At 45.0% G+C, this 25,653-nt stretch overlaps 3 protein-coding genes across 3 annotated transcripts in view; 2 read left to right on the top strand and 1 right to left on the bottom strand.

Annotated features, from left to right (window-relative positions):
* LOC111596182 (mucin-5AC) overlaps positions 1-23,329 on the top strand; it is a 38,246-nt gene extending 14,917 nt beyond the window's left edge. The window contains exons 2-7 of the mRNA XM_030224911.1: positions 772-882; positions 12,038-12,076; positions 13,181-13,378; positions 13,439-13,693; positions 13,754-21,797; positions 21,862-23,329. Of these exons, the coding sequence (XP_030080771.1) occupies positions 792-882; positions 12,038-12,076; positions 13,181-13,378; positions 13,439-13,693; positions 13,754-21,797; positions 21,862-21,964 (8,730 nt within the window). The 5' untranslated portion in view covers positions 772-791 and the 3' untranslated portion in view covers positions 21,965-23,329. The remainder of the gene's footprint in view (positions 1-771; positions 883-12,037; positions 12,077-13,180; positions 13,379-13,438; positions 13,694-13,753; positions 21,798-21,861) is intronic.
* Positions 23,330-23,894: 565 nt separating this feature from the next.
* LOC111598813 (beta-1,4-galactosyltransferase 7) lies at positions 23,895-25,101 on the top strand. Its single transcript, XM_023314237.2, has 3 exons — positions 23,895-24,113; positions 24,169-24,751; positions 24,810-25,101. Exons 1-3 carry the CDS (start codon positions 24,011-24,013, stop codon positions 25,057-25,059), a joined length of 936 nt encoding a protein of 311 aa, XP_023170005.2. The 5' UTR covers positions 23,895-24,010; the 3' UTR covers positions 25,060-25,101.
* On the bottom strand, positions 25,085-25,653 carry LOC111598814 (ER membrane protein complex subunit 6). Its single transcript, XM_023314238.2, has 2 exons — positions 25,433-25,653; positions 25,085-25,368 (listed from the first exon to the last, which is right to left on the bottom strand). Exons 1-2 carry the CDS (start codon positions 25,563-25,565, stop codon positions 25,160-25,162), a joined length of 342 nt encoding a protein of 113 aa, XP_023170006.1. The 5' UTR covers positions 25,566-25,653; the 3' UTR covers positions 25,085-25,159.

Below are 25,653 nucleotides of genomic sequence, written 5' to 3'. Positions count from 1 at the left end.
TTGTCAGCCCCAGCTAATTATAACTCGGCTTGGGGCGACGGTTGGAGCCCGAAAGTTTCTTTCGGCGTGTGGGTGACATCTTCAATCAGGACGCAACAACTTCACAAAACTATATTCACATTTGGTGTATATGGCAGCAACATGACAACGTATTCGTACCATATTTCCCTCTTCGTTTATTTTTTTTTGTATTAGGGGATTGTGGGCAATAATTGTGAGCCTGCAAGACATGTCAGGGAAAATTGCACATCTGTCAAATCAGCAAACAAGTGATTTCCGCAAACAATTGAAGAAAAACAGCCAGTCAGGATCTCCCTCCTACACACCCACGCACACACACACACACATGTTTGAGGGATGCCGACTGCGATTCTCACCGTGCTCGGACCGTAATGCTGGTGGTGGTGCCGGTGGTGGTGGCAGCTCACTGTCAACAGTCACCCAACCCACCCAAAAATTCTTTTGCTGTTTGTGCACGTAAATTGCTTTTGTCGAGCAGTTGAGGCTATTGAAAAATTTGAACAACGAAATACAAAAAAATGTGAACCGGCATAAGGACATGTGCCCTGTCATGCTTTTTTAATGAAGTGCCGTCGTTTAAGAAACATATTGTGGCTCAATTTGATTGTTGTGTGTGGTTTTTACATCGCTCTTTCATTGCCTGTGAAGGGTTAAACGGGCGAGTGTCAGAGGTCTAATGGATCAATTCGCTTTGTTGAAAATCATGCCACACAATACTAAAGTACATTTCGCTTCCTTCCTTCATTGCAGTTACACACACAAGCAAAACGATGACAAGAAAACGTTCGAGTCCGCTGGGACTCGAGGAGCTGATGTCTCTGGCCATGCTGCTGATGGTGCTGCCAGCGTTAACGCTAGCCGGTAAGTGGTTTATTATGTCAACATAAATTACAGTTAGGCCGCTAAGTATCTAAGCCCACAACCGCACACCCCTTATGGGAGATGTTCGCATATGCGCTGTCTTTACTGATTATTTTGGCCATAAATTTGCACACATTGCGGCTCGATATTTTGGGTACAAGTCGAGCTAATTAAAGCATTTGCCATTTGGCATTGGGATTCTGTGACAAATTGCCATCAGCTGGCCACAGCTGCCACGACTGGCACTTGTCCGGGGTCAGGAGTGTCCGTTCTGCCCCCAGCCCAGCCCAGCCCAAAGGTCGGCGTTGCATTTAACGCGAGCGAAAAGAGAATTCAATTTATTTGGCATGCGAACTGCGTGAGGGTGTCCAAAATTCAATTGAGTCATGCGTTGCCATTTAAATTGAAATTGAAATTAAGGCGAAAATGGCATTGACCGTGCAACTGGAGGGTGCTGCACATACAGATACATGAATGTAGCAACAGATACTAAAATAAATTTCGACCCTTGCCATAAATAAAGTCGAGTGCTAATGGCCGCACTCGGCAAATGGGTGGGCTACACGATTATTTTGGATGCATCTGCTAGAACGAGGTGTTAACTTTCACATTCTCCCATTGCTCAAAGGTGCAGCCTTTAAAATGACCCATTGGTCAACGGGCTATGTACAATTTAACGACCGACTTCAACAAAACTTTATGGCAAATAAACCCAAAAACGGTTAAGAGACATACCATTTCTCATGTCTGCAGAATATCGGTCAGCAGAGCTGCTTCCACTGCCAGCAGTAATCACATGCAAACACACTGAGACGTCAAAGAAAACCAAAAGCCCATAACCAAAACCTTAAAACTAAATTCCAGCCGTAGCATTGTGGTACTCTTTAATGGGCATTCAATAAACAGGCAACAAATGCAGCTGCCTTTCAACTGATTTGGCCTAGTCGAAATGATAGGCAGCAATAGCTCGAGTCCGAGTACGAGTCCGAGTCCGAGTCCATCAGTCAGTCAGTCAGTCAGGCTGACTGTCTTGTTGACCCACATTTAGCACAGCTCAAATGCTCGATGCAGCGTTGACTTCTTGGAATTTTCATTAGCACATGCCACATGGCTAACACTAAGGTGCTGCAATATGGAAAACTATCAACAAAAAGAAGAAGACGAAAATAGAGGGAGGGAAAACACGAAAACGCAGCTTAGAACATTTTTGATGATTTTTTGTGAATGGTTGGAAGAGAACTTGGAGCGTGTGAGTTGAGAACTGATTATAGCCAGATCTGTGTGCCGCTTCTCGTACTTTTCTCACCCACTTATGCGTATTGTGTGCTACACACACACACACACACACACATTCACACATAAATCTGTTACACTAACAAGCAAACAAAACGTAAACGCTGCCCGTGGAGCTAAGCACTTGAGTTTGATGAACTTGCAGAGCTGGCAGAGAGCAGCAGCTCAGAGCTGGCTTTACAAGAATTTCACAGCATGGTCCGATAATTGAATTGTTCCATTATAATAATACATACATGGCACATAACACCCAGCTCATGACTCAACACTTGTAAGTATCTGTGAGATACATTTGTATCTCATTTAGCTATCGACAGATGCCCGCCTGTACGACCATATAAATCAATATCGGCCACTCGAGTGCTTTATACAGCCATGATTAATATGCGCAAATCGGCAAAAAGTCGAAACATGCACAAATACTTCACAACAAGTGGCATTTTGCGTCATGACAAAAGGCCAGTCAGATGCCAATTGGCGATTGGCAATTGTTTTCGGTGTTTAGTGTTTACTGTTCAGTTAAGACTTTTTGGTAACATATCGTGTCTTAGCCAAGTGCTTCGCTTTACAGTTAAGACCTATGCGCAGTCAGGCGCGAGCGCCTTATGCAATTTTTAAGCTGCCAAGTTCAAGTTTTAATTCAAGCTCAAGGTCGAACAGCTGCGCGGTGTCTCGCTCGATTGGTCCCACCAACTTGGCTGGCCAAGTTAATGGACCAACAACAGCGCATTACGCAGTCAGCGTGGCAGATCCACTGCTTGTCGGCGTCATCGTCTGTCAGCAGCTCCGGTAGCCCCAACACATAATCATTATTTTATAAGCCACAAAAAGCAGACGGCAATTTTCAGACTTAAAACTTAACTTGGCTCTCGCCTTAGTGCGCTGCCTTTTGACTGTTCGCTTTTTTCGTGGGGCGTTTTCATCAATCAATTTCGAGCTTTAATTCCTTCTCTTAGCATGGGGTATTTCGGACTTGCCACTAAGTGTGTAACGCCGTTGGAAGTACCTTAGTCTCAATTACACTTAGTCTAATTAAAATTGCTGCTTTTCATTCTTAAATTATTTGTAAATTTAATGTTTTAATTCCGCTCAAAAAATGGTATGACATAATCCACTAACGTTTAAGGTTTAAGGTTCATAGAGTAATATATTTTTAATCTTACTGAATCAAGCCCTGCATAGACTTTGTTATTAAAAGAAATTTATTTTTGATCAAATTATTGATACAATTTGAGACGACATATGATGGCCAGGGTATTCTGTCTTTCACAAGCTGTCGGTAACAGTTCCCATGGCTGTAAGACACAGGTGCTGCTTGACGTGTCCCCAGCTGGATCTGTAGGCTGGGCAATTGACACCAATGAAAGTATGCGTACTTATTTATAGTATGTGCCGAACAAAAGTGATAAGTCACAGCCAGCGAACATGAGTTTTGAACCCGGCTATGGGTCTAATTGGAGACTCAACATTTGTCCGATGGAACTTGCTTATGTTTTCAAAGTTCTGCATCATGTTGCCTGAGTAGCTATAAATGGCATAGAGAGAAAAACTCGTATCCGAGCATATTTTATATAAGTTTTGATGATGCTTAACTGATTGCTTAATTTATAACCAATTACAAAGGCATTAGTACGCTTCCAGCTGGATCTTCATATAGTTATTATTTGTGTTTGTTATTGTTTTTGGTTATTGCGCATAAAAATCACCTGTTTATGGCTAACTAAACTCGTGAGTTGCGGAAGTCAAATGGCATTTTGGGATTTATTGCCACTTGGCGCGCTTAATTAGCTTGTATTAGCTGGCATTTTGGCCGAGCGTCTGGCACAACTATTGACGAGGGCCACAACTTTCTGGGCAGGCTTAGGCTGAGGCAAAACATCATTATGCTCAGGTATTAATTGCATGAACGCGCGCTGATGATATCAGCCACATGCCAGCAGCATCATCAGCAACGGATTTAATCAAGATTTTTGTTGTTGGGCCGTCAGCATATAATTAACATTTTGGCCAGCTACACGGACTTCAGACCAGGTTCAATGTCAAGTGGCCAAGCTGTGGCGTCTTATCAGGTGCGTGATAAGCCTCTACTAGTGGGCGTGGCTGCTGGAAAGGCTGCTTAACTATTTCGTATGCAAACAAGCCGAGCCAGAGGCTGTCTCTACCTGCGCATATACTTATTGCCACGGCTGTACCTCGGTACCTGTAGCATAACCACATACCAATAGCCATACTTTGTAGTCGAACTTGACGTAGTAGTTGCCTGGCTTATTTGCCTGGGCCAAACAACGGGCCAAACAGCCGCTGACCATTGACCGATATGGAGATGTGGCTAAGCAGCTGAAGAGCCATCTGGGCGAGTGTGTGTCTGTGTGTGGATATGTGTTCGCTGCGTAGCTGTGGAATTTCATAGCCACTTGAAGAACAAGTACGCGAGTTAGAGATCACGAACTTGCGGGTTAAGCAGCCCACACGATGCGGCTGCGTGTGAGAGTCAACAGGATGAATCCGTGTCCACACACGACTCCCATGCAGATTTTTTCAGATTTTATTCTTTTTTTTTGCTGACCAACTTTCGACTTTCGAGTGACACAATTAGAATCCGCCCAAACCATGTCCATGGCTGCCTTGTGCCATATGCTGATTTTGGCCATAAATAAGCGCTGGCTGGCAGCTGAGAAGCAACGACTTTCGATTCGGCCCACCAAAGACGCTCCAGTCGTACATCAATTTGTCAAAAATATATATTTAAAAAGTTGTATGTTGTTGTAAGGAGCTCAAATCAAAACTGCGTTTGATAAATTGACCGTGACTTGGAGACAGAGCCCAGAGTTATGAACCTACACACACACATACACAAACACTCACTGGAAGAAAAAGCACATTTATAACTCTTAAAGAGCCACTTAGTTTGTTTTGATTCAACCCACGCGAGCCACACATTTCGTTTGGCCTGAGGCCATTGACCAGATTTAGCCAGCCAGAGCCATTTATATGACCGAAAGGGCCGCACTGAGCTGTAGTTGGAGTTGGAGTTGGAGTTCGAGTTGGAGTTATAGCTGCTCATTGCTCATTGCACTTGATTTCAATTTAATGAGCACTGAGCAGTCGAGCCGAGCATCGAGCATTTGGAATGTTGGCGTGTGAATTGGCCAAGAATCAAGCAACTTCTTCTTCTTCGCTTGTCTGACGGAAGCGCAGGCAGCTCAATACGATGTTTATCAGCACAATTTCTAACTTCCTGCGCCAAGGTCAGACCTCAGCAGTGTAGGTGAGGGCACAGACCAGACAGGTGAGGCGTGTTGGTGTTTGCGGTAATTTCAATAAAGTAAATAATCAGTGAGCGAGTGGCGTTTGCGGTTAACTGGCAGCAATTTGTATGTGTAACGGTTAACTGTAAGCTCCATTTGCCCCACCGCCACACACCAAACACCACGAACTTTAGCCACAGAAATTACACAATTTGACTATTAACGCCTTTGGCTTGGATTTTGCTCGGCTGCTGTGCCTTGACAATGAAATGGTCGCTGTGATTGCTGTAATTCTATAGCAGTTGCTGTTGCTGTTGCAGTTGCAGTTGCTGTGGTACCTGCCACAGCCACCAAAAAGACAAAGAGCAGCAGCATATAACGCACAGCAAGTTCCAATGCAAATGAAATGCTGTTTAGTAGAGCAAAACGCCGGCAATGAAATGAAGTAACAATTCTCAGATTTCCCATTGTGATAAGCGACAGCACCAGACCAGCAGCAGATATATAGCACTATAGCGTCTAGCTGTTTGTCAGACAGATATATTGCATAGTTGTGCCGTAAGCATAGCTCATATTATGTATGCCTGCTTTTTTCTCTCTCACTCCCTCTTGGTGGCTTTACTTTGTTATTGTTTGGATGTCATTGAACTTGAACTTGTGTTGGCCAAGTTGAGCGCGTCAGACGCCACTTGGTATCTATTTTCGTTCATCTTTTTCTCTTTTATGTTAAATGCTTCATATAACTATTTGATTTTTTTTATTTGGCATTTTATGCAAGCTCTTGGCGTGAATATGCTAATTTTCAATTTGTACAACACGTTGTTGACGAAGTTTCCGTTGTCGTCGCTCTAAAAACGTGTTCGAAATGCTAATTAAATGCTGCCGTTCGGCAAACATTTAAGTCTTTATTCATATTTATGGCAATTAGTTGAGATCTGACCCAATTTCGTGTGGCATTTAAGCACTTAGAACGAAACCTTTCGAACTGCAGAATTGAGTTGGCATTTTTTAGCTGGCGCCAATAGTTTGCTTGACTGGCAGCCGGCAGACAGAAGCTGCTACCACGTACTGACCAGCCCGAGAGTCTGCTCGGTTCGCTGAACAGCAACTTGGACTTGGACTTGGATTTGGCCTGAGCACTGCGTGTTAGAATTCATTTGGAAGCACTGCTAAGGCGAAAGTCTTGCAGCGAAAGAATGGTAATTAGCCATGTCTTGGCTGGCAGCTCATTCTTACACAGATCTCTATCACATGGTGCAATGACTTCCCACAGCTTTTCAATTGTGTAACTTTAGCTTCGCGAGCGGGACAACTATCCAGCCGCTCTAATGCCCGGCCAAGCAGGAGGTTCAATCAACTCGCAGCCTGGCACCTTTACGCATGGCAAACCTACGAGCAGACGACTCCGTGGTGTGTGGGTCATGTTAAGTCACTTAGCAACGGCCACTAAATACGCTAGACGCCTGAGAAGAATGAGCCGGGAACAAGGGGGCTGGGTTGGTTGGGTTATAGAAGGAATGAACTAATACCTTGTATAATTATCGCTTTGCTGATCTTTTGTTGCTGTTGCTGTTGCTGTTGCTGTTGCTATTGCTGCCGCGCTTTGTGCGTTTGGCAACATTAAGTCTTTTTCATGGTTGAAGCAGCTTCTTCTAATGCTGCAGTTGCCAAACACGCAATACATATACTTTATAGTACTATAATACTAGCTATAAAACAGCATTATCTGCATTCGCCAATCACTAGCTTAAAAGCAGACGCTGTCGCAGTCGAAGTCGGAGTCGTAGTTGGCGTCGGAGTCGTTGTCGTGGGAGCAGATACAAATCGCTAGCTGTCCAGGGGGCAACTTCTTGGCGGGGCAAGCAATTAGCGCTAGAATGCCACGTGAATGTTTTACCAAATGAGGCGCTCAGCGAAGTTGCGCGTATCTAATTGAAACAGCCGCAAGCCGAGCCCTGCCCAAACGTGAGAGTTTCTGGTGGACATTATCATCAATCTTCCGGTTGTCAGCGCAGTCAGCTGGCATTGCAGCTGGAGCTGGAGCTGGTTGTGGAGTGGTTGAAAGACTTTGGGGCTGGACACGCGCCGCAAATGCAGACGGTTAGATCTTGCTCAAACTCAAACCGAAATTAATAAACAGTTACGCATGCGCAGGTTGAAAACGAGTTGTAACAACAGTTGCAGCAGTCGCAATAGTTGCAGTTGCACTCGGAACGCTTGTCAGTAGCGACCTGCATCCGAGCGTCCGAGCAAGCCGTTGATTATAGATCTTGTCTGTTATTTTGGCAAAGCTCTAGTCTGCTCCAGCTGCAGCTGCAGCTCGTCCCGACAGCAATTGCAGTAATCAATGCGCTGTTATCAATAACAGCTTGCGGTGCCAAGAACTGAAAGCAGAGCAGCAGGAAGAACGCCTGACGACAATTTGTTTTCTTCGCGTCCGCGCACGTAACGGGCCTTTGGAATTTGTCTAAAAATTGCGCAAACAAAAATTATGATATATCTAGCTGGAGATGCGGCCAGTGGGCAGGATCTGTGATTAGCTCCAGCCCGACGGCAATAGATGTGTACACGTACACATATTACGACTGACAGACAGATAGATGGCCCGATGGGGGCTCATTAAAGCCATGCAGCGCAATCAAAACAAATCAAGCACAGGACACATAAAAAGCCACATCAACTGGGGAAATAAGCAAAAAGGCCTTGCCTAGGATCCAATCCGAGGCGCAACTGTGGGAACCACTACGAAGATAAGCTGGCCTTTAACTGCTTAATTACAGCGCCTGCAGGCCGAGTGGCAACTCCTAGTTGCAGACCAAACTTAAGACCAGACTCATTATTATCTATTAAGCAGTCAGATTGGCAACGAAAAAATACGAAAAAAAAACGTCAAAAAGCAAAAGTTGCGCCCCAACTGACAACCTGACTGACTGTCTAATGACACTGCCCGTTCTGCCGGGATACTGAGCTCTAGCCCTCGCCAGGGCTAGACTCGCCATAAATACATATGCATATGAGATGCTCGTTTGCCTGCGGTGCAGTTGCAGCAATTACAATGCTCACATATAAACAGCCAAGGATTGGATGCATGCCTATGCCCAGGCCTGCGCCTAGCTCTTGGTAATTGTTTCATATGCATAGCAGCAGCAGCAGCAGCAGCAGCGGCGGCAGCATCATTGACTGGAGCAACAGGCAGCAATTTCACGGCATCCTCGTCATGACCAACGGGCATAATTTACTTAGAACGAATCATGTCTAGGCCGGCTGGTAATAAAACACAGCGTCACGCCAGGGCTAAAGCCAAAGCCAAAGCCCACAACTAGCAGCATCATCAGGCGAGTAGAGAGCCTGGCGCAACTGCGTCCAATTTGGCTGCGTCCAAGGAGCCGACGCTGATGATGCTGCTGCGGCTGCTGCTGTTGCTGTGGATGATGTCGACGTCTACATTGCTACCTTGTCCCCGACATAATCATGTTAAATTACTCGCAAATTCATTTGCTGTGCGCGGCTGCTGCCTCCGTTGGGCGCACTGTCGGCCCCCTTTGCCTGCAACTCATCCGCTTTCAACACTGATGCATGGCGCATGATATGACGGCACACACATAACGTCTGTGGCTTGGACTTGGACTTGGGCCTGGGCTTGGACATGGGCATGGGCATGGGCATGGGTTGTTAGCTTGTCGCTCACTCCATATTGATCGACTCGGCATTATGGAAATTATGTGATCAAGGCCATAGAAAATGGAAATTGTTTTGTGCAAGAAAAAATTTGCATGGCTCTTGCTGCCTCTCGTTGGCCTGGCATAATTTCTGTTTTCCTGCAATTGCATAATTGAGCCAAGCCAATACGATCCAGCTGAGACTGGGCAATTATAGTTCGATGCATTACATGTGCAGTCGGTGCATCTGCGTCCCTTGTTGGCGCATTGTTCTAGTCGACCGTGAATGGCTCTAATTACGTTCATCTATATCAAGGCAGTCTGCGAGTTGCTGGCAACTGCCTTTTGTCACCCATAGAAAGAAGAGCCATCGAAACGGCATTCTAGCCTTTATGGCCTTATCAGCTAGCCGTACACACATATATCTTGACCAGGTGGGGTGTATGCTGTGGGTGTGCTGCTGCTGATGCTGCAGCTGTTGGTCGTCGCCAAAGTAGCGGTAAAGTTGCTGCCGCGTTTGGCACCGCACAACAGCAACACACACAAAAATGGCGCATTTGGGGGAACATTGCTGTGGCCCAAAGGAAGATTTGTGTTTATTTTGTAATCTTTGAAATATTTGTGGCATGGCAAATATTTCACTAGCTGCGTTTCCGCGTAGCGCATGCGGACAGCCACGAAAATGAGGGACAGAGAGAGAGGAAGCGGTGGAGTAGAATTGAAAAAGGAACGATTGCTATCAACGAAATATTTAGAGAAACTTCCACTTTTCACATGCCAGGCGCGCTGTCTCCTCGTCTGGCCTCTGTGGCCGTTGGCCGGTGGCTGGTAGCTGTTGGCTGTTGGCTGTTGGATTGTGTGGCTAGTCTCTGTGCCCTCCGCACAACCGTCGTCTGCGTAGCCACCTACAGCACTAAATAATAAAGCGTAACCAGCAAAAGGCGTGCCCGCTGCCTTAGCCTGGTCAATGCGGCTGTCGGAGACAGAGTTAGAGTCGCAGCCAGAGCCAGAGCTACGGCACCTAAGCCTAAGTCTAGGCCTACTTATGTAAGTAAAGCCAGCTAGTGGCTTGTATTTTATGGTTTGTGTACACATTTTTGCACACATGCGCGACCGGGTCGTTCAACTTGTTGCTGCAGCAGCGGAGGCAGCAGCAGCAGCAGCAGCAGCAGCAGCCATCCAGCCATGGCCATGGCCGTGGCCATGGCCAAGAAACATTCGGGATGCGAGGCGTGCGCGCGCTTTCCTAGAATAAACAAAATGCACGACTCTTGCGACAGCAACAGCAACCAACGCCGCCAACAACTTTGGCTTGGCCCGAAGCTGCAGTCATGTGAATGTAGCTGTAAGCTGCAGCCAAATCAACACCAACAACAACAACAACAACTAACTTGGCTGAGTAACTGACTGACTAACTGACTGACTGACTTCTGTTTGTTGGACCGACACGACCATGTTTGATGTGTACCATCAACAGCCGCAGCAGCAGCCAAACGACGACGACTCTCATGCGTCTTGGTCATCATCGTCGTGCTGATGCTGCCAACAACTCGTATGTGGCTTGTTTCAGTTGTTGCACTTGCAGCGGAAAATTGTTGCATAAGTTTGCATTACAAGGCGGCCAACTGGGAACTGGGCAACTGGGCAGTACGTTGGCGGGGCGAGCCGCAAGCGAACCGGCTGCACGGTAGACTCCCATTGCCGTTTGCTACCAAGCACGGCCAATGTCGCCTCCTACAACCATCCTGCTCTCCCTCTCCCTCTCTCTCTGCTTCTCTAGGCTGGCGATCCTTAACAGTTAATGTGTGAATTTTTATGCGTTGCCAGGCTCGGTCGTGGCTGTTGTTGTACTTCTTGCCGCATAAAATGTAATTTACATCCGTTAGCTTGAATGAGTAAGATGTTGCAGAGCAGCAGCAACATCAGCAGAAAAAGTCATGCCTCAGCAGCAGCATTGCCATTGAAATTGCTACTCTGATTTGTTACTGCTGCTGCTAGAGCTTAAAGCCTGGCCAATAAAATACTTATGAGCATTTTCAGTTAGGATTTTCGCTGCGTTGCATTGTTAGTTATATTGCTGCCTGGCAAACAGTCGAGCAGAAATTAACATTTGATACATGTGATAAATTGTCAACACTTCAACTGGCCGCAATTAATCATAGTTGGCACAGCAACAGCATAAACAGCAGCAACAAAACCATTCATAACAAAATGCAATTTGTCAAATCATTTTAGCAGCTGCTGCTGTTGCTGCTGCTGCAACATCATGTTGCTGTCGTGGTCGTGTAAACGCCACCGCAGCAGCAACAAGTGACCGCCAGTTGGAAGGCGCGCGCGTTGCCGGTTAACTGTCAGCTTAAACAATTTGTTTGAGCCATTTTTTAGCGGCTCTCGTTGCAGTTGGCCCAGTGTGGGACACACACAGGCCAAAATTCTCCATGCCCAGAACCAGCTACGTGCCATTATTTTTTGCATTCTCTGCTTTTGCCGCTGCTGCTGCTGAATTTTGATTATGTGGTAATAACACGTTGCACGCACACAAAGCCGAGCACTGCGAAAGTTTCTGTTGTTGCTGCAATTTGCTGCCCGCTTGTTGTTTGTAGCTTGTTGCATGTTGCCTGCTGCCTGTTGCATGCTGGCCAGCGGCGGTCGAGCCCTGTTATCAGACGACGCTGGCCTATCAACGAGTACCAAGAATAGAACGAGAGAGCCCCAAGAACCAACAGAGCTTAGACGTCGGCCTACGCAAGTTACAGCCGACGTCTAATTTCAATTGCATGCAGCTACAATTAGAGGTCTGGCATTCGCTGTAATAGATAAATTAATTTATTATAGTCATGACGACTAACGGATATGGTCATCATAAAATTCTTACGTAATAGACCGAAAACCTCTGGCATTTCCTACAAAACAAAAAAACTAATTTATACCCTTTCCTCTCCCATTTCTTTGCAGCCCCTCTGCAGGACTACACGGAAATAACACCCTATACAGGTAAGTGCCTAAAAATATCTGGCTAATAGTAATAATAACAAATAAAAATAAAAATAATTTGAGCAGCATTTAGTTTATAATTCAATTACGATTGGAAATTATAGCATTAGCGTTAATTGAGCCTCAGTTTTCGTCCATTTAACATTGTCAGACTCTAAACGGCTAATCGACTACAAAAGATTCAACCAATAGCTGACCCACAGCTGTCATAATAAGACCCAGCAGGCTGAATGGGGAATTATGTTGAGCATTATTGGCTGTTAGCTGAGGTGTGAAAAAGCACACGAAATCATTTTCAAATGCGGCAGCTGACTAGCAGATACCCTGCACTAGCTGACAGTCTGAAACTGGCTTAAAAATCAACGATTTATATTTATATGTTAATTATTATTTTCCTTGTCTGTAGTTTCTAAGAACGGCTTGAAAAGTAGCAGACCCCACTTACTTAAAGGTACAGGGTATAAGACTACACATAATAAAAAAATGAAACAGAGAAATAAACACTGTTTTAGGAGGTTTATGACGAAAACGTGAGCACCAGACAGCGACACCAAAGATTTCAATCAAATATTGTTCAGCCAACGAGTCAGGCGAACAGGCCAACAACAACAAAAAGCCGTCAAAGCTGAAGCTAGCGAAATAGACGTTGGCGGGGAGCTGCTGCAAGTTGCGCTTAACGTGTTAATAATGTGATTCGAAATTTATTGCGGGTGGACGGCAGTAAATTAGGTAGCAAGCAGTACCCAGTGTTCAGTAGCCATAGACAAGACATACCTATGTCAAGCGCTGCTTGGCGCTTGAGCTGTGGCTGTGTGTTTAACGACTCTGATGAGCAATAAAAGATATCTATAGCTGCACGTATTATGACATTAGCTGGCGCTGGAACTTAATTTATGTCCGAAACGACATAGTAGCACACATCAGCTAGTTGAGGCTTGTCATGAATGCATAACAGGGAAATGCTAGGGAACTAACTGTTCATTTTACTTGCACTGCCATAGATTAAGTAGTTGAGGTAGGCATTGTTTCACGGTTCCCAGGTCTGCTCCAGTTATACTTAGCTGGGTTTCTAATGAATCGCTGCTTTCTTTTCGCTCGTTGCAGAGGGCTGCTACTACAACTATGGACATTACAATGAAGGTGACCGCATCATGACCAATGAGCCGTGTCTCAACTGCACCTGCCACAATCGCATGCTCATGTGCTATCTGCGCGTCTGCCCGTTCACCAAGCCCATTGGTCAGGACTGCATTGTGGAGAAGCGCGAGGATCAGTGCTGTCCTATCGTTACCTGCCCCGTGGGTAAGGTCCATTAGCCATATTTTTGTAGCCAGTGATTTCAATTACGTGCTGCTATTTCAGTTCATGTCGAAGTGCCACATCGTACGCCCGAGCCAGGAACTGAACTGAGCATTCCCGAAAAGTTTGGCTGCAGCATTGAGGAGAAGTTCTACCCGGAAGGTGCCCAGGTGCCATCGAATCCGAACAAACCTTGTGAACTCTGCTACTGCATTAACAATCAGACCAAATGCGTTATGCAGGAGTGCACCCTGCATGTGGATGGCTGCACACCCATTTACAACAAAGGCTCGTGCTGTCCAGTACGCTACAGCTGCGGTAAGAAGTTGAATATTTTTCTCTCAAAAACAAATCTAATTTACTTTTCGTGTATCGCAGACCATGAGAATGATGTTCTTGAGCTGGAGGATCACTCAACAACAACAACCACAGTTCGTCCAACACCTGGCTTTATTCTGACCACTACCATGACTCCGTCCGTGTCTACGGACTGCATCCACAATGGCGAGACCTTCGCCGATGGTGCTTCGATCAAGGGCAAGAATGCTTGCGAGCATTGCTACTGTATGCGCGGTGATATTGTGTGTGCCGTACAAGAGTGCGAGATGCCGATGAGTACGGCCAGTGGCAAAATATGCCATGCCATGCCAGCCGCCGAAGGCGAATGTTGTCCCAGCAATTATATTTGTGAGGATGATAGTGCCACAACTGACATCATTGAATCCACCACTCTGGAAACTATCCGAGATGAGGAACCTATTACTACAGCAGCGCCTGTCAAGGATATCCTCGGTGAAATACCAAAGGAGGATGAGGATCTGCAGAAACACATTGATGATGAGGAGGAAGATATGGATGTGGTCACTAAGGGTCCAGCGGATGAGGTTGGCAGTGGTGAAGTTGGTCAAGCATACACCACAATTGCGCCCGATCATGAGGATAAGTTCACGGAGAAGGAGCACGAGACCTCTACTGTTGCGACTGATGCTAGAATTGATACTCCAGTGGAGTCGTCTACAGCGACGTCGATCGAAGAAGGTAGCGGAGAGGAGGATGTCATTAAGGCCACAACACCACGAGCACAGGAAGCTGGCAAGCCCGGAGTGCCAACTGAAGAAGAAAGCGAAGAAGATAAGGCGCCATCTGCATCTGAGGAAGGTAGCGGTGAAGAAGACACTACATCATTGCCAACCCAGGAAACTAGTGGCGACGGTGAAGAAGAGATCACCAAATCTTCCACACCTGTGGCACCTGTCAGTGTTGCTGAAGATAGTCAGGACAGTACTACTCCCGCTGTGGATGTTAGCGAAAAAGAGGAAGTTCCGAAGGAGACGACTCCAACTGCGGCAGTTAGTGGCGAGGATGATGTTTCCAAGGCTACAACTCCAGTTTCTGCAGTCACCGATGAAGAGGATGCTTCAAAGGAAACAACACCCAGTGGCGATGTTAGCGTTGAAGAAGATGTCGACAAGATTACAACTCCAACTTCAGAGATCAGCGATAAGGAAGATGAGACTAAGCCTACAACCCCAGCTGCAGACAGCCAGAAGGTGGATGACGTCAAGTCTACAACTGCATTTGCAATGGATAGTGAAAAGGAAGATGAAACTAAGTCTTCAACGCCAACCTCAGATGTTAGCGACAGCGAAGAAGTTGCCAAGGCGACAACTCCAGCTGCTGACATTAGCGATAAGGAAGATGTTATCAAGTCCACAACTCCAGCTGCAGACAGTGACAAGGAAGTCGACGTCAAGGATACCACTCCAGTTGCTATGGACAGTGATAAGGAAGATGAAATTAAGCCTTCAACTCCAACCACAGATGTTAGCGATAGCGATGAAGTTGCCAAGATCACAACTCCAGCTACAGACCTTACCGACAAAGAAGAGGATATCACAGTTACAACTCCCGCTGCAGGCATTAGCGATAAGGAAGATGAAGTCAAGGGTACAACTCCAGCTGCTGACAGTGATAAGGAAGACGACGTCAAGGTTACTACTCCAACTGCTGACAGTGACAAGGAAGACATTAGCGCTGAGGAAGAGGAAGAAGTCAAGGGTACAACTCCAGCTGCAGGCATTAGCGATAAGGAAGCAACTCCAACTGCTGAAAGTGATAAGGAAGATGACGTCAAGGTTACAACTCCAGCATCAGATGCTACTGATAAGGACGAAGTTACCAAGAGTACGCCTTCAACTGCAGAGCGCGATGAAGAAGATGATGTCAAGGCAACGACTCCAGCCTCAGATATTAGCGGTAAGGATGAAATTGCAAAGGCTACAACTCCATCAATCGAAGAAGATGAAGAAGAGGTTGCAACGCCTACAACACCAGCTGCGGAATCTGACATCAAGATTACAACTCCAACTGCAGACACCGAAAAGGAGGATGAGGTCAAGGAGGATGAGGTCAAGGAGGACGAGGTCAAGGAGGATGAGGTCAAGGAGGATGAGGTCAAGGAGGATGAGGACACTATCAAGCCCACGACGCCAGCCAAGGAAGTCACCGGTGAAGAAGATATTATCAAGGAAACAACTCCTGCAGAAACTGTTGAACAGGATACTAGTAAGCCCGACACTTCTGCCGCAGATGAAAGTGCTGAAGAAGATGCTGTTAAGGCTACAACTCCCATTGCTGAAGACAGTAATATCGTCAAGGATAGTGATGATGATGTTGTTAAGGCTACAACTCCTGCTGCCGTTAGTGATGAAAAGGTTGACAAGACGACAACTCCTGCAAAGGATGTTAGTGATGATACTGATATTGCTAAGGACACTACTCCTGCTGAAGAGGTCGGCGCTGAAGAGGAGATCATCAAGGGTACAACTCCTGCCACGGAAACCACTTCCAGAGATGAAATTATCAAGCCCACGACTCCAGCGGGCGAAGAGCAAATTAAAGAAGATACTGACAAAGCTACAACTGCTGCTGAAGAGGTCGGCGGTGAAGAAATTTCTGCCGAGACTACTCCATCTGCTGAAAAGGCTAGTAGTGAGAAAGACAAGGATGTCGTTAAGCCCATTGATGCTGAGAGCGATGAAGAACTCATTCCTAGCACGACTTCTGCTGAGGACATCAGCATCGAAGATGAAAAGATCAAGGCTACAACTCCTGCAGTTCAGACAATCCAGTCTAGTACACCAAAAACTGAAGAGGACCAAGCAACAGAGCCTGAAAGCTCAGCTGACAAAGACTCCACAGAAGAGGAAGATGGGCAGACAACAACAACAGCTCCTCACAGTTCATCATCTACTACTGAAGGTGTCAGTGAACAGGAGACTTCTAGCACCAGTTCAGAAGAAGAGGCACCTGCAGCGCCACAGAGCACCACAGTTTCTCCCAAACAACCTGAAGATAAGGAAAGCGATGAGAAAGAATCTGACGAGGATCACACTGAGGAACCCAAAAAGGATGACAAGAAAGGAATTACTGAGGATAGTGACGAGGCTACAACTCTCGCAGCAGATAAAGAGATTGCGTCTTCTACCAGTGCAGCAGAGCCCGCTGAAAAGGATAAAGATGCAGACCAAACTACCCAAGCAGTGCCTGTCAAGTCTGATATTACTCCTTCAAGCATTGAAGACGATCAAAGCACTGAACAACCTGACAAAAGCGAAGAAGCTACAACCGATAAGCCGCCCGCAGTCTACTTGCCGCCTGTTATGGAAGATGATAGCTCCACAGAAGGAACTAAAACTGGCACTGAAGTCCCAGAAACCAGTCAAGAAAGTATCACAGCATCTACCTCAGAGGAGCCTGGCAAAGTTACACCTGACAAACAAGACACCCCAGTTGATATCGGACATGACTTGGCCCCAGAGATTACTACATTGCCACCCAGCTCAGATGAGGAGACAACTGCTGCAGCCATGCCTGATATGCAGCTGCCGTCCGCTATACCTGGAGAAGGTGACTGCCTGGTTGCAGGCAAAACCTATGCCAACAATACCGACGTACCAGCGACTACACCCTGCGATATATCCTGCAAGTGTATTAGCAGCATTGTATTATGCAAGCCAATGGAGTGCAGAATTCCCGAGGATCATGAAAACTGTGTTCTGGATACTGGCCGCTCTGACGGCTGCTGCCCAACATACATTTGTGAAGCTGATTCCACGTCTCCGAAGGTCGAGGAAACTTCTGACGAAACCAGATCAACAACAATCTTGCCCGAAACAAGTAAGCCCGCTGACAAAATTGATGATGAAGTGGAGCCTACAAGCACTGAAGACGTACCAAAGGATGTCATTATGCCTTCTGGCATTACTGAACTGCCAATGTCACATGTTAAGCCCGAAGAGGAAATCTCAGCCGTAACCACGAAAGCTCCTGAATCTGAAGAAGTTACAACGCCTAAGGATATTAAGAAGCCAACAACCGACGAGCACTCTACTGAAGAAGAGGCTGATGAAGTGGTGGGCGCTACTACTGCACCTGAAATTGAAAAAGAAGTTCAGAAGCCTTCAGAGAAAGAGCCCTCACCTGAAGATGATGGCCTTAAGCAAACTGCAGTACCAACAACTGAGGAAACTGTCATTCTACCAGAACATGAGCCAACCACGACGACTCCTTCAGCTGCAGATGAAACCCAAAAGGAGACAGACGGTACGTTGGCTACTCCAACTATTGCTCCTATTTCAATGGATGACGAGACACCAACTAAGGAGGAGAAACCCGCTGACGAAAAACTGGGAGGCCAAGAAGACAAGATCTCGACAACTACAATCATTCCTACATCTGTTGAGACATCCAGTAAATCTGAGGAAGAGCCGTCATCCACAGAGGCACCTGTTGAAGATATTGATAAGAAACCAGTTGACGATTCTGAAAAGGTGCCCGCAGCCGCAACCACCCCATCTGAAATTGAGAACATCACAACTGCGGTTCCCCCGGCTGATGATTCTACACCTGCTGGTAAGCCTGATGCCCCCGAAGATGGTATTGCTACCACTGTTCGCCCTGATACTGAAGAAGATCAAGACACCAAGAAACTGGCGATCCCAGTGGCAACCACGGAAGTACCAGCTGTATCGGAAGAAGATGAAAAGAAGCCTACAGATGAGGACACAATTACTGAGTCGACTATTGACAAGAAACCAGACCAGGAATCGGATATATCTGTCATGGTTCCATCAATGGAAGAAGAAGAAGAGACCTCTGATGATCACTCCACCACCACTCCTGCTGTCAGCAAAGATCAGGATATCACCACTGCATCTCCTGTTGCTATTGATGAAGAAACTGATTTGTCCACAGAGAAGCCTATATCTGAAAAGCAAGATGACGAAAAGCCTTCTACTTCTCCTGAAGATGACTTTGCACCCCTCCCAACAACAACTGTGGCCTCAACAGTACAGGAAGGCGAAAAGAAACCATCGAAAGATGAAACTGCCACACCTGCTACGGACGAGATTGAAATCGAGCCTACTTCAGTACCTTCAGCTACTGTTCTTCCAACTGCTGATGACAAGGAAGAGCCATCTATTACTAGCTCGCCAACTGCAGATGAGGAAGATATACCTAGCCATACGACGACCAGCACTGAAAAATCAACAGAGGATGAATCGGAAGAGAAGCCCTATGCAACTGACGCTCCTATTAGTGATGTATCTAAGAAACCAGAAGTTGAAGCGCTTCCAACTAAACCAGATCAAGAAAAAGACAGTGAAGTTCCTGAAATCTCGGCAACTACACCCTCTGATAAGAAACAAGAAGACGACACAATTGACACTGCTACAGACGTTGCAGTCTTTGAAGAAGATGAAAAGAGTACAACGGTTTCCACATCTGAGGCTGGAGAATCACAAACCCCAGATACAGAGTCCACAGCAGCTCCCTCCGCTCAAGACGACAGCAAGAAAACATCCGACAAAGAAGAAGAAGACACTGCCACAACATCGGAGATTGACGAGAGTGCGAAACTTGGAACAACCATTGCTCCAAGTACACCAAGCAAAGAAACTGATCAGTCGCCTGCCGAAGCTACATCAACCTCAGTGCCACTCACAGAGGGAGAGAAGCCAACTTCAGAGAGTGATATTGACGTCACAACCGTTGCACCCAGTTCGGAGGAACAGACTCAATTGCCAGACAAGGATAAGCCGATTGACATTGAAGGTCCTAAAGCGCCATTGGACGATGAAGTGTCCGAGGAAATACCTTCAACAACTGTTCCCTCTCACAGCGAAAAGGCTCCAGAGTCATCAACTCAGACTCCAGCGGAGTCTGAAAGTGAAGGCTTGGACAAATTTACTACAGTTAGTCCTGCTTCTGAGGAAGAACCTTCTAAACCAATTGATGAAAAGATGCCCAGCACATCTGACAAAGAGGATAGCACGGAAGACATCTATGCCGAAACCACTGTTGAGCCACAGTCTACAGACGACAAGAAGTTCCCGCCTTTGCCCACGGCTCCATCCACAACTAAGCCCGAAAAAGATATTACGACACCTACTACTTCCGATGAAGAAATTGATCATGAACCACATGCAGACACAACTGTTATTCCATCCTCAGAGGAGGACGATGAACATATTCCTATTAAGGTGGTCCCGACAGAAGCGCCTGCCGACGATAAATCAGATTCGACCACTATTGCACCTACCGACGAAGAGATTATTAAGCTACCCGCTCAAGATGAAGTTGAATCTAAGCCAGATGATAGCCAAGAGTACACCACAGTTTCTCAACCAACCGATAAGCCAACCAAAGCACCAGCAAAGGATGAGCTTGAAGAGGATGAAGATGATAAGAAGATTACCTCCATTGCTCCTTCTTCCCAAGAGGAAACTCAACAAGCAACCACACCTTCTGCTACTTCTATTAAAGATGATGCAACCACATCAGCCGCTGATGACAAGATTGATGTTAGTACGTCTTCACCAGCGATTGTTGCTCAAGATGATGATACAGAAGATACCACAGCCCGTCCGGTTAGCGATAAAACAGGTGCTGCAGACGAAGGCCCGATTGAGGATACCATTTCAACAACACCTGCTGCCGAGAAAGACCAAGAGCCTGCTCGTATTCCCACCACACCCAAAACCACAATTGCACTGGACACTACAGTTACTCCAACTCATATTCCTAGTGCTGAAGAAATCGATGATACATTACAGACTGTTGCTCCTCACACTGAAGACGAAAAGATTGACGACGCAGAAGCTGCCACAACTTCTGCTGAAGATGCTGATAAGAGTCCAGTTACAGTTGCTCCTGTTGCTCATGATATTGAAGCAACTAGCGAAGTTAGCCAAAAACCTTCCGATGGAGAAGACGTGGGTGAGGAATCTACTGAGCCAAGTGATGTTGAACATGAAGGCACCACTGATCAAACTACTGGTGCCAAGCTGAAGCCACCAACACCATCGCCAACAACAGATGAAATTTCAACTAAGGCGCCTGTGGAAGAGGATGAAATTGTGGGAGCAACTGGACAGCCAGATGTCGAAAAGGAGACCCCAACAAAATCTACTGAGGCTCCAGAGTCGGACAAACCATATGTTAAGCCAAGCTTGGATTCGGCCGAAGATAGCGAAGAATCTGTTGAGTCGGAGGAAGAGCTTACTGCTGTATCTGAGGATACCCATAAGGGAGAAGAAGGTGCTGAGTCTGTTGAAACTGAGGACACCGTTACAGAGCCTGCTAAAAAGAAACCTGAGGATGAGGATGAAGTTACGGCCGTCGTTTCAGAGTTACCACAGACAACTGCTACTCCTGGTGCGTATGATGAAGCATCTGCAGAAACATCTAGCGAGGACACTGCTACGACACAACCAGATATCGCCAGTGTCACCACGGTGCATCCACTGTTCGCGCAGCGCTTCACTAGCACTACAAAAGCCCCAGTCATCGACGACCGCGTGTCCGAAGGAGAAACTGATGCTACACCAACGAAGCAGAGCACGGAGACAACGACAACAGAGTCTCCGCTCACAACAACATCAGCATCTAGTCCACAGCACGAGGCGATTACACCTCCATCATATGGCCACCAGCAATACCCAACTTACCCCGAAGACGAATACGACGAAGAGGAGGTATTTGGCCCTGGCACCTGTCGCTATGCTGGCAAAATCTACGTGTCTGCGCAACAAATTCCACGCGACGATCCTTGCGATTTCTGCTTCTGCTTCAGAAGCGATATCATCTGCTTGCAACAGTCTTGTCCGCCACCAATTGCTGGCTGTCACGAGGAGCAAATTACAGGCTTCTGCTGCCCACGATACGAGTGTCCCGTAACAATGGCTGCTGTGCTTAATATTACGACAAGCACGACAACAACAAGCACTGAACTGCCACCATACATGTCAAGCTTTTCCCATGGCGGCGATGTGCAACGCACCGGTTGTCTCATTAATGGCCGTTCGTACAAGGTGGGCGAACCCATCCAATCAACGAGTGGTCCTTGCATGAGTTGCACGTAAGTATTAAGTTGACGTTGCCAAATTAATTTATGCTAATTGATTGTCAAAAAAAAATTTCAGCTGCGGCGGCGATGGAAAGATGAAGTGTGACCCACAGCACTGCGTCCCGAATCAAGCAACGGCCCAAATGATGGCTGCAGTTACGACTGGCCGTAAAAGATGAACCACCAGCCATGCACACTAAAAATAGTTTTAACTAATTTTTAAGCACTGCAAACTAAACAATCAGAAACACAGATGAACAAACAGCCCAAATTGCGCCCACAGAGCTGCATTCCTCACGTTTTTTAAAGAAACAAGAACAAAATAGAAAAAATAGACTCCGAAATAGCAACAGAAACAAAACATATAAAAACAACAAAAAAAAAAAACACAAAGAAAACAAAAAACTAAGGTGCCAAAACTGGTGAAAATAATGCGACCCACTTGATTAGATTCAAATAATATCAGATCGAATGAGAAAATTTGTAACTTTAGATTTGCCATTAGATATTCGCACTTTTTCAATTGATTTTCAATTTGTTTCGGATTAGGTTACGTGACGAAGCAACCAGTGATATTGTACTGTATACATAGTATAGGTGCAATTAATTTAGAACGCGCTCACTAAAAAATGAATTACTTACGTATTTTGAAAGAACCCCATATATAGGAAACCATAGCATCGTGCGATGCGCCTTGTAAAGTTGTTCATTGTGGTCCCACAGAAAATGCGATCGCTTTCAGGAGACTCTCAAAACCTAGAACAGAACATTTTGGTAACACAATCAATGACTTTACGAAGCCCCGACGTTTTGACTATGGACAAGCCGTTTCTTTTTGTTTGTTTTTTTAATAGCAATACTTTTCTTCAATGCGCTTTTATAGTATTTTAGTCATCTTATTTTAAACATTATTATTTTTTGTGTATAATTGTTGCTTCTAGTCTTCTTTTGTTGTAAGAGCAACGAAATCCGCCTAAAACACGCGCAAAATAAGATCAAATTAGATCAGTTCAATTGAGTTGAGATAATGATAAAAATATATATACATATATCTTCTATAAACTTTCCCATGCTTTTATACTTTTATATACAATATGTGTAAAATGAAGAAACGAACGAAACTAGTTTTTATAGCAATTTTACAAACGAACTACGAATTGCATAGTTTTATGGATTGAATTTAAAGTTTTTGTCAATGCATTTGCGCTACCCACGCACAAATCCATCTGTGGTAGGAAACAAAAGAAAAGTAATTAACATAGAGTTTTTTAAAAGTCAACAGACAACGGAAACTATAACAAGCAATCGAATCATCTGTAGGCTACTGCTATTGCTCGACTGATTGAAAAGTGCACTAAAACAGTAGATATTGAAGTAGTCAATAATTTTGTAAACTATATTTTGTAGGATATCAACATGCCGCGTTGCTATTAAATTAAACCGTGTAACATCAATTTACAAATATCAAAAATTTCAGTCGCTTGAGCTTTAGCGGTATGCTGAAAATTCGAAGCGTTATTAAACCACACACAATAAATATGAACAACAATTAGATTTATATAATCTCTAAATATAGTTACAGTTTTTAAGTATTTAACTATAAAAATAAATAAATAAATTTTAATGTAGACCTTATTTATTTTATATGTCTTTTAAGAACAGCTCTTGTGTTTCCATAATTATCGTAATTTATATGCAAGCTTTCTTTGTAATCTTATAAATAAATACAACGCTTTTTATTGAAATGTAAAGAGGAGCGTGTTAATATCTGCGCATTGTCTGATGGTCTCATAATAGTAGATTATCTTAGCCATGATAAGGGCTTAAAAATCTTTTACAAAGAAAAATGTCCGCTTAACGTTGTCCAGTTTTTGTCATGACTTCGATTAGTTTTTATCATTATGATATAAGTAGAAATTTACACCGACTTAGATTGGTTTTGCTATTTTAGATTTAGATTGACCAGGCTGCATTAAATAAATACTAATAACGGGTTTTGCATTTGAAATTTCATATTTAAATTTTATAAGCCAGCACATGTATTATCGATAACTCTTGTCGAGTAACCGTTCCCGTCCCCCTTATCGAAAAAAATGTCATCACTGATAGCAGACCAAAACAGCTGCAGAGTAAATTTCGAGCACCTGTAATAAAACATTTGTCTTCTTATATGGCGTGACGTAGTTTAAACACATAGCTCAACATTTAGTTATAGAGTAAGCTAAATGAAGATGGCCAACATATCAACAATAAACTGGCTGTTCGTGTGCGGCCTGTCTTTTTGTATAGGGGCCATTGCGGTGCTCAGTTTTATGCCGCTCAGCTCAGGTAAAAGGTACTAATAATAAATGTCTATAAATATACATTGGCGGTTTCCTTTTAGACTGTATATGTCCGCTGAAGAACCCTCTAAGTAGCCTAATTGGAGAAGAGCAGGCGAAGGAGAATGTAATCAACATGGAATCGGGACATAAAATGGCAATTTTGGTACCATTTCGGGACCGGTTCGAGGAGTTACTCCAATTTGTGCCGCATCTGACGAAGTTTTTACGTAAACAAGGCGTCGAGCACCATATATTTGTGCTAAATCAAGTAGACAGATTCCGATTCAATCGTGCTTCACTTATCAATGTTGGGTTCCATTTCACCAGCGATGTTTACGACTATATTGCCATGCATGACGTGGATCTACTGCCACTTAACAAAGACTTATTATATGAGTATCCCAGTAGCTTGGGGCCCCTGCACATTGCTGGACCCAAATTGCATCCGAAATACCACTACGATAACTTTGTTGGTGGCATTCTGTTAGTGCGTCGCGAGCACTTCAATCAAATGAATGGAATGTCAAACCAATACTGGGGCTGGGGATTAGAGGACGACGAATTTTTTGTGCGCATTCGGGATGCTGGTTTGCAGGTCACGCGTCCCCAAAACATAAAGACTGGCATCAATGATACTTTTAGGTAACAGCACAGGGCAACCATCTCCAAACCATTGCATTAATAGATTTCCCTCCTCTAGCCATATACACAATCGCCACCATCGCAAACGGGACACACAAAAGTGCTTTAATCAGAAGGAAATGACACGAAAGAGGGACCACAACACAGGCCTAAATAACGTCAACTACAAAATACTTAAGGTACATGATCTATCGATCGATAAGATAAACATAACGGTTCTTAATATATTACTTGATTGTGATGTAAATAAAACGCCTTGGTGCGACTGCTCGGGAACAGCAGCAGCTGCTTCCGCCGTACAAACCTAGTTATAAATAGAAGAAAAAATGCCAAGTTTTGTCCATTTTGCCTATCCAAATCTTAAGCTATGTTTATTTGTCTATTCGCATGGAAATAATTCACCATTTGTTAGTACACGTGAACCATGCCATACAAGAATGTCCAGAATAGCACGTAGGTGCAAAGGCCGCCCATGAATTGGTTCGTCAGTAGGTTTTTACGATTAATGAAATACTTGCGCCACTGTGTGCCCGACTTTCCCAGCACCAGTAACCAAAGCACGAAAACCGACAGAAAATAAAATAAGAATCCAAGAGTTCCGCTCAGTCCCAAAATACCTAGGAGATAATTGTAGGTTACAAACAGAGCCAATTTCAATTAATTTAAAATTAATCAATTTACCAGCAGCACAGCCGGATATTGCGGCCATCGACGTGCGACAATACTCGACCGCAGATATATTGTTACGAATGGCGCCCTCACTGTACGCAACAATTTCGCCGGTTTTTGAAGTCCGTGTTTTCACGCGATTCATTTTATTTAATTTTTTCTTTCAGCGCACCAAAAAATATAATTATTTTCTAAAGCTTCTGGCAGTCACAGCTAATGAGCGAAATGTTGCC

Source organism: Drosophila hydei, unplaced genomic scaffold (assembly GCF_003285905.1).
Source record: "Drosophila hydei strain 15085-1641.00,03,60 unplaced genomic scaffold, DhydRS2 tig00008119-arrow-pilon, whole genome shotgun sequence".
Classification (NCBI taxonomy): Eukaryota; Metazoa; Arthropoda; class Insecta; order Diptera; family Drosophilidae; genus Drosophila; species Drosophila hydei.
Note: the sequence above shows the minus strand (reverse complement) of the source record. Positions and strands in the feature narration are given on the sequence as shown.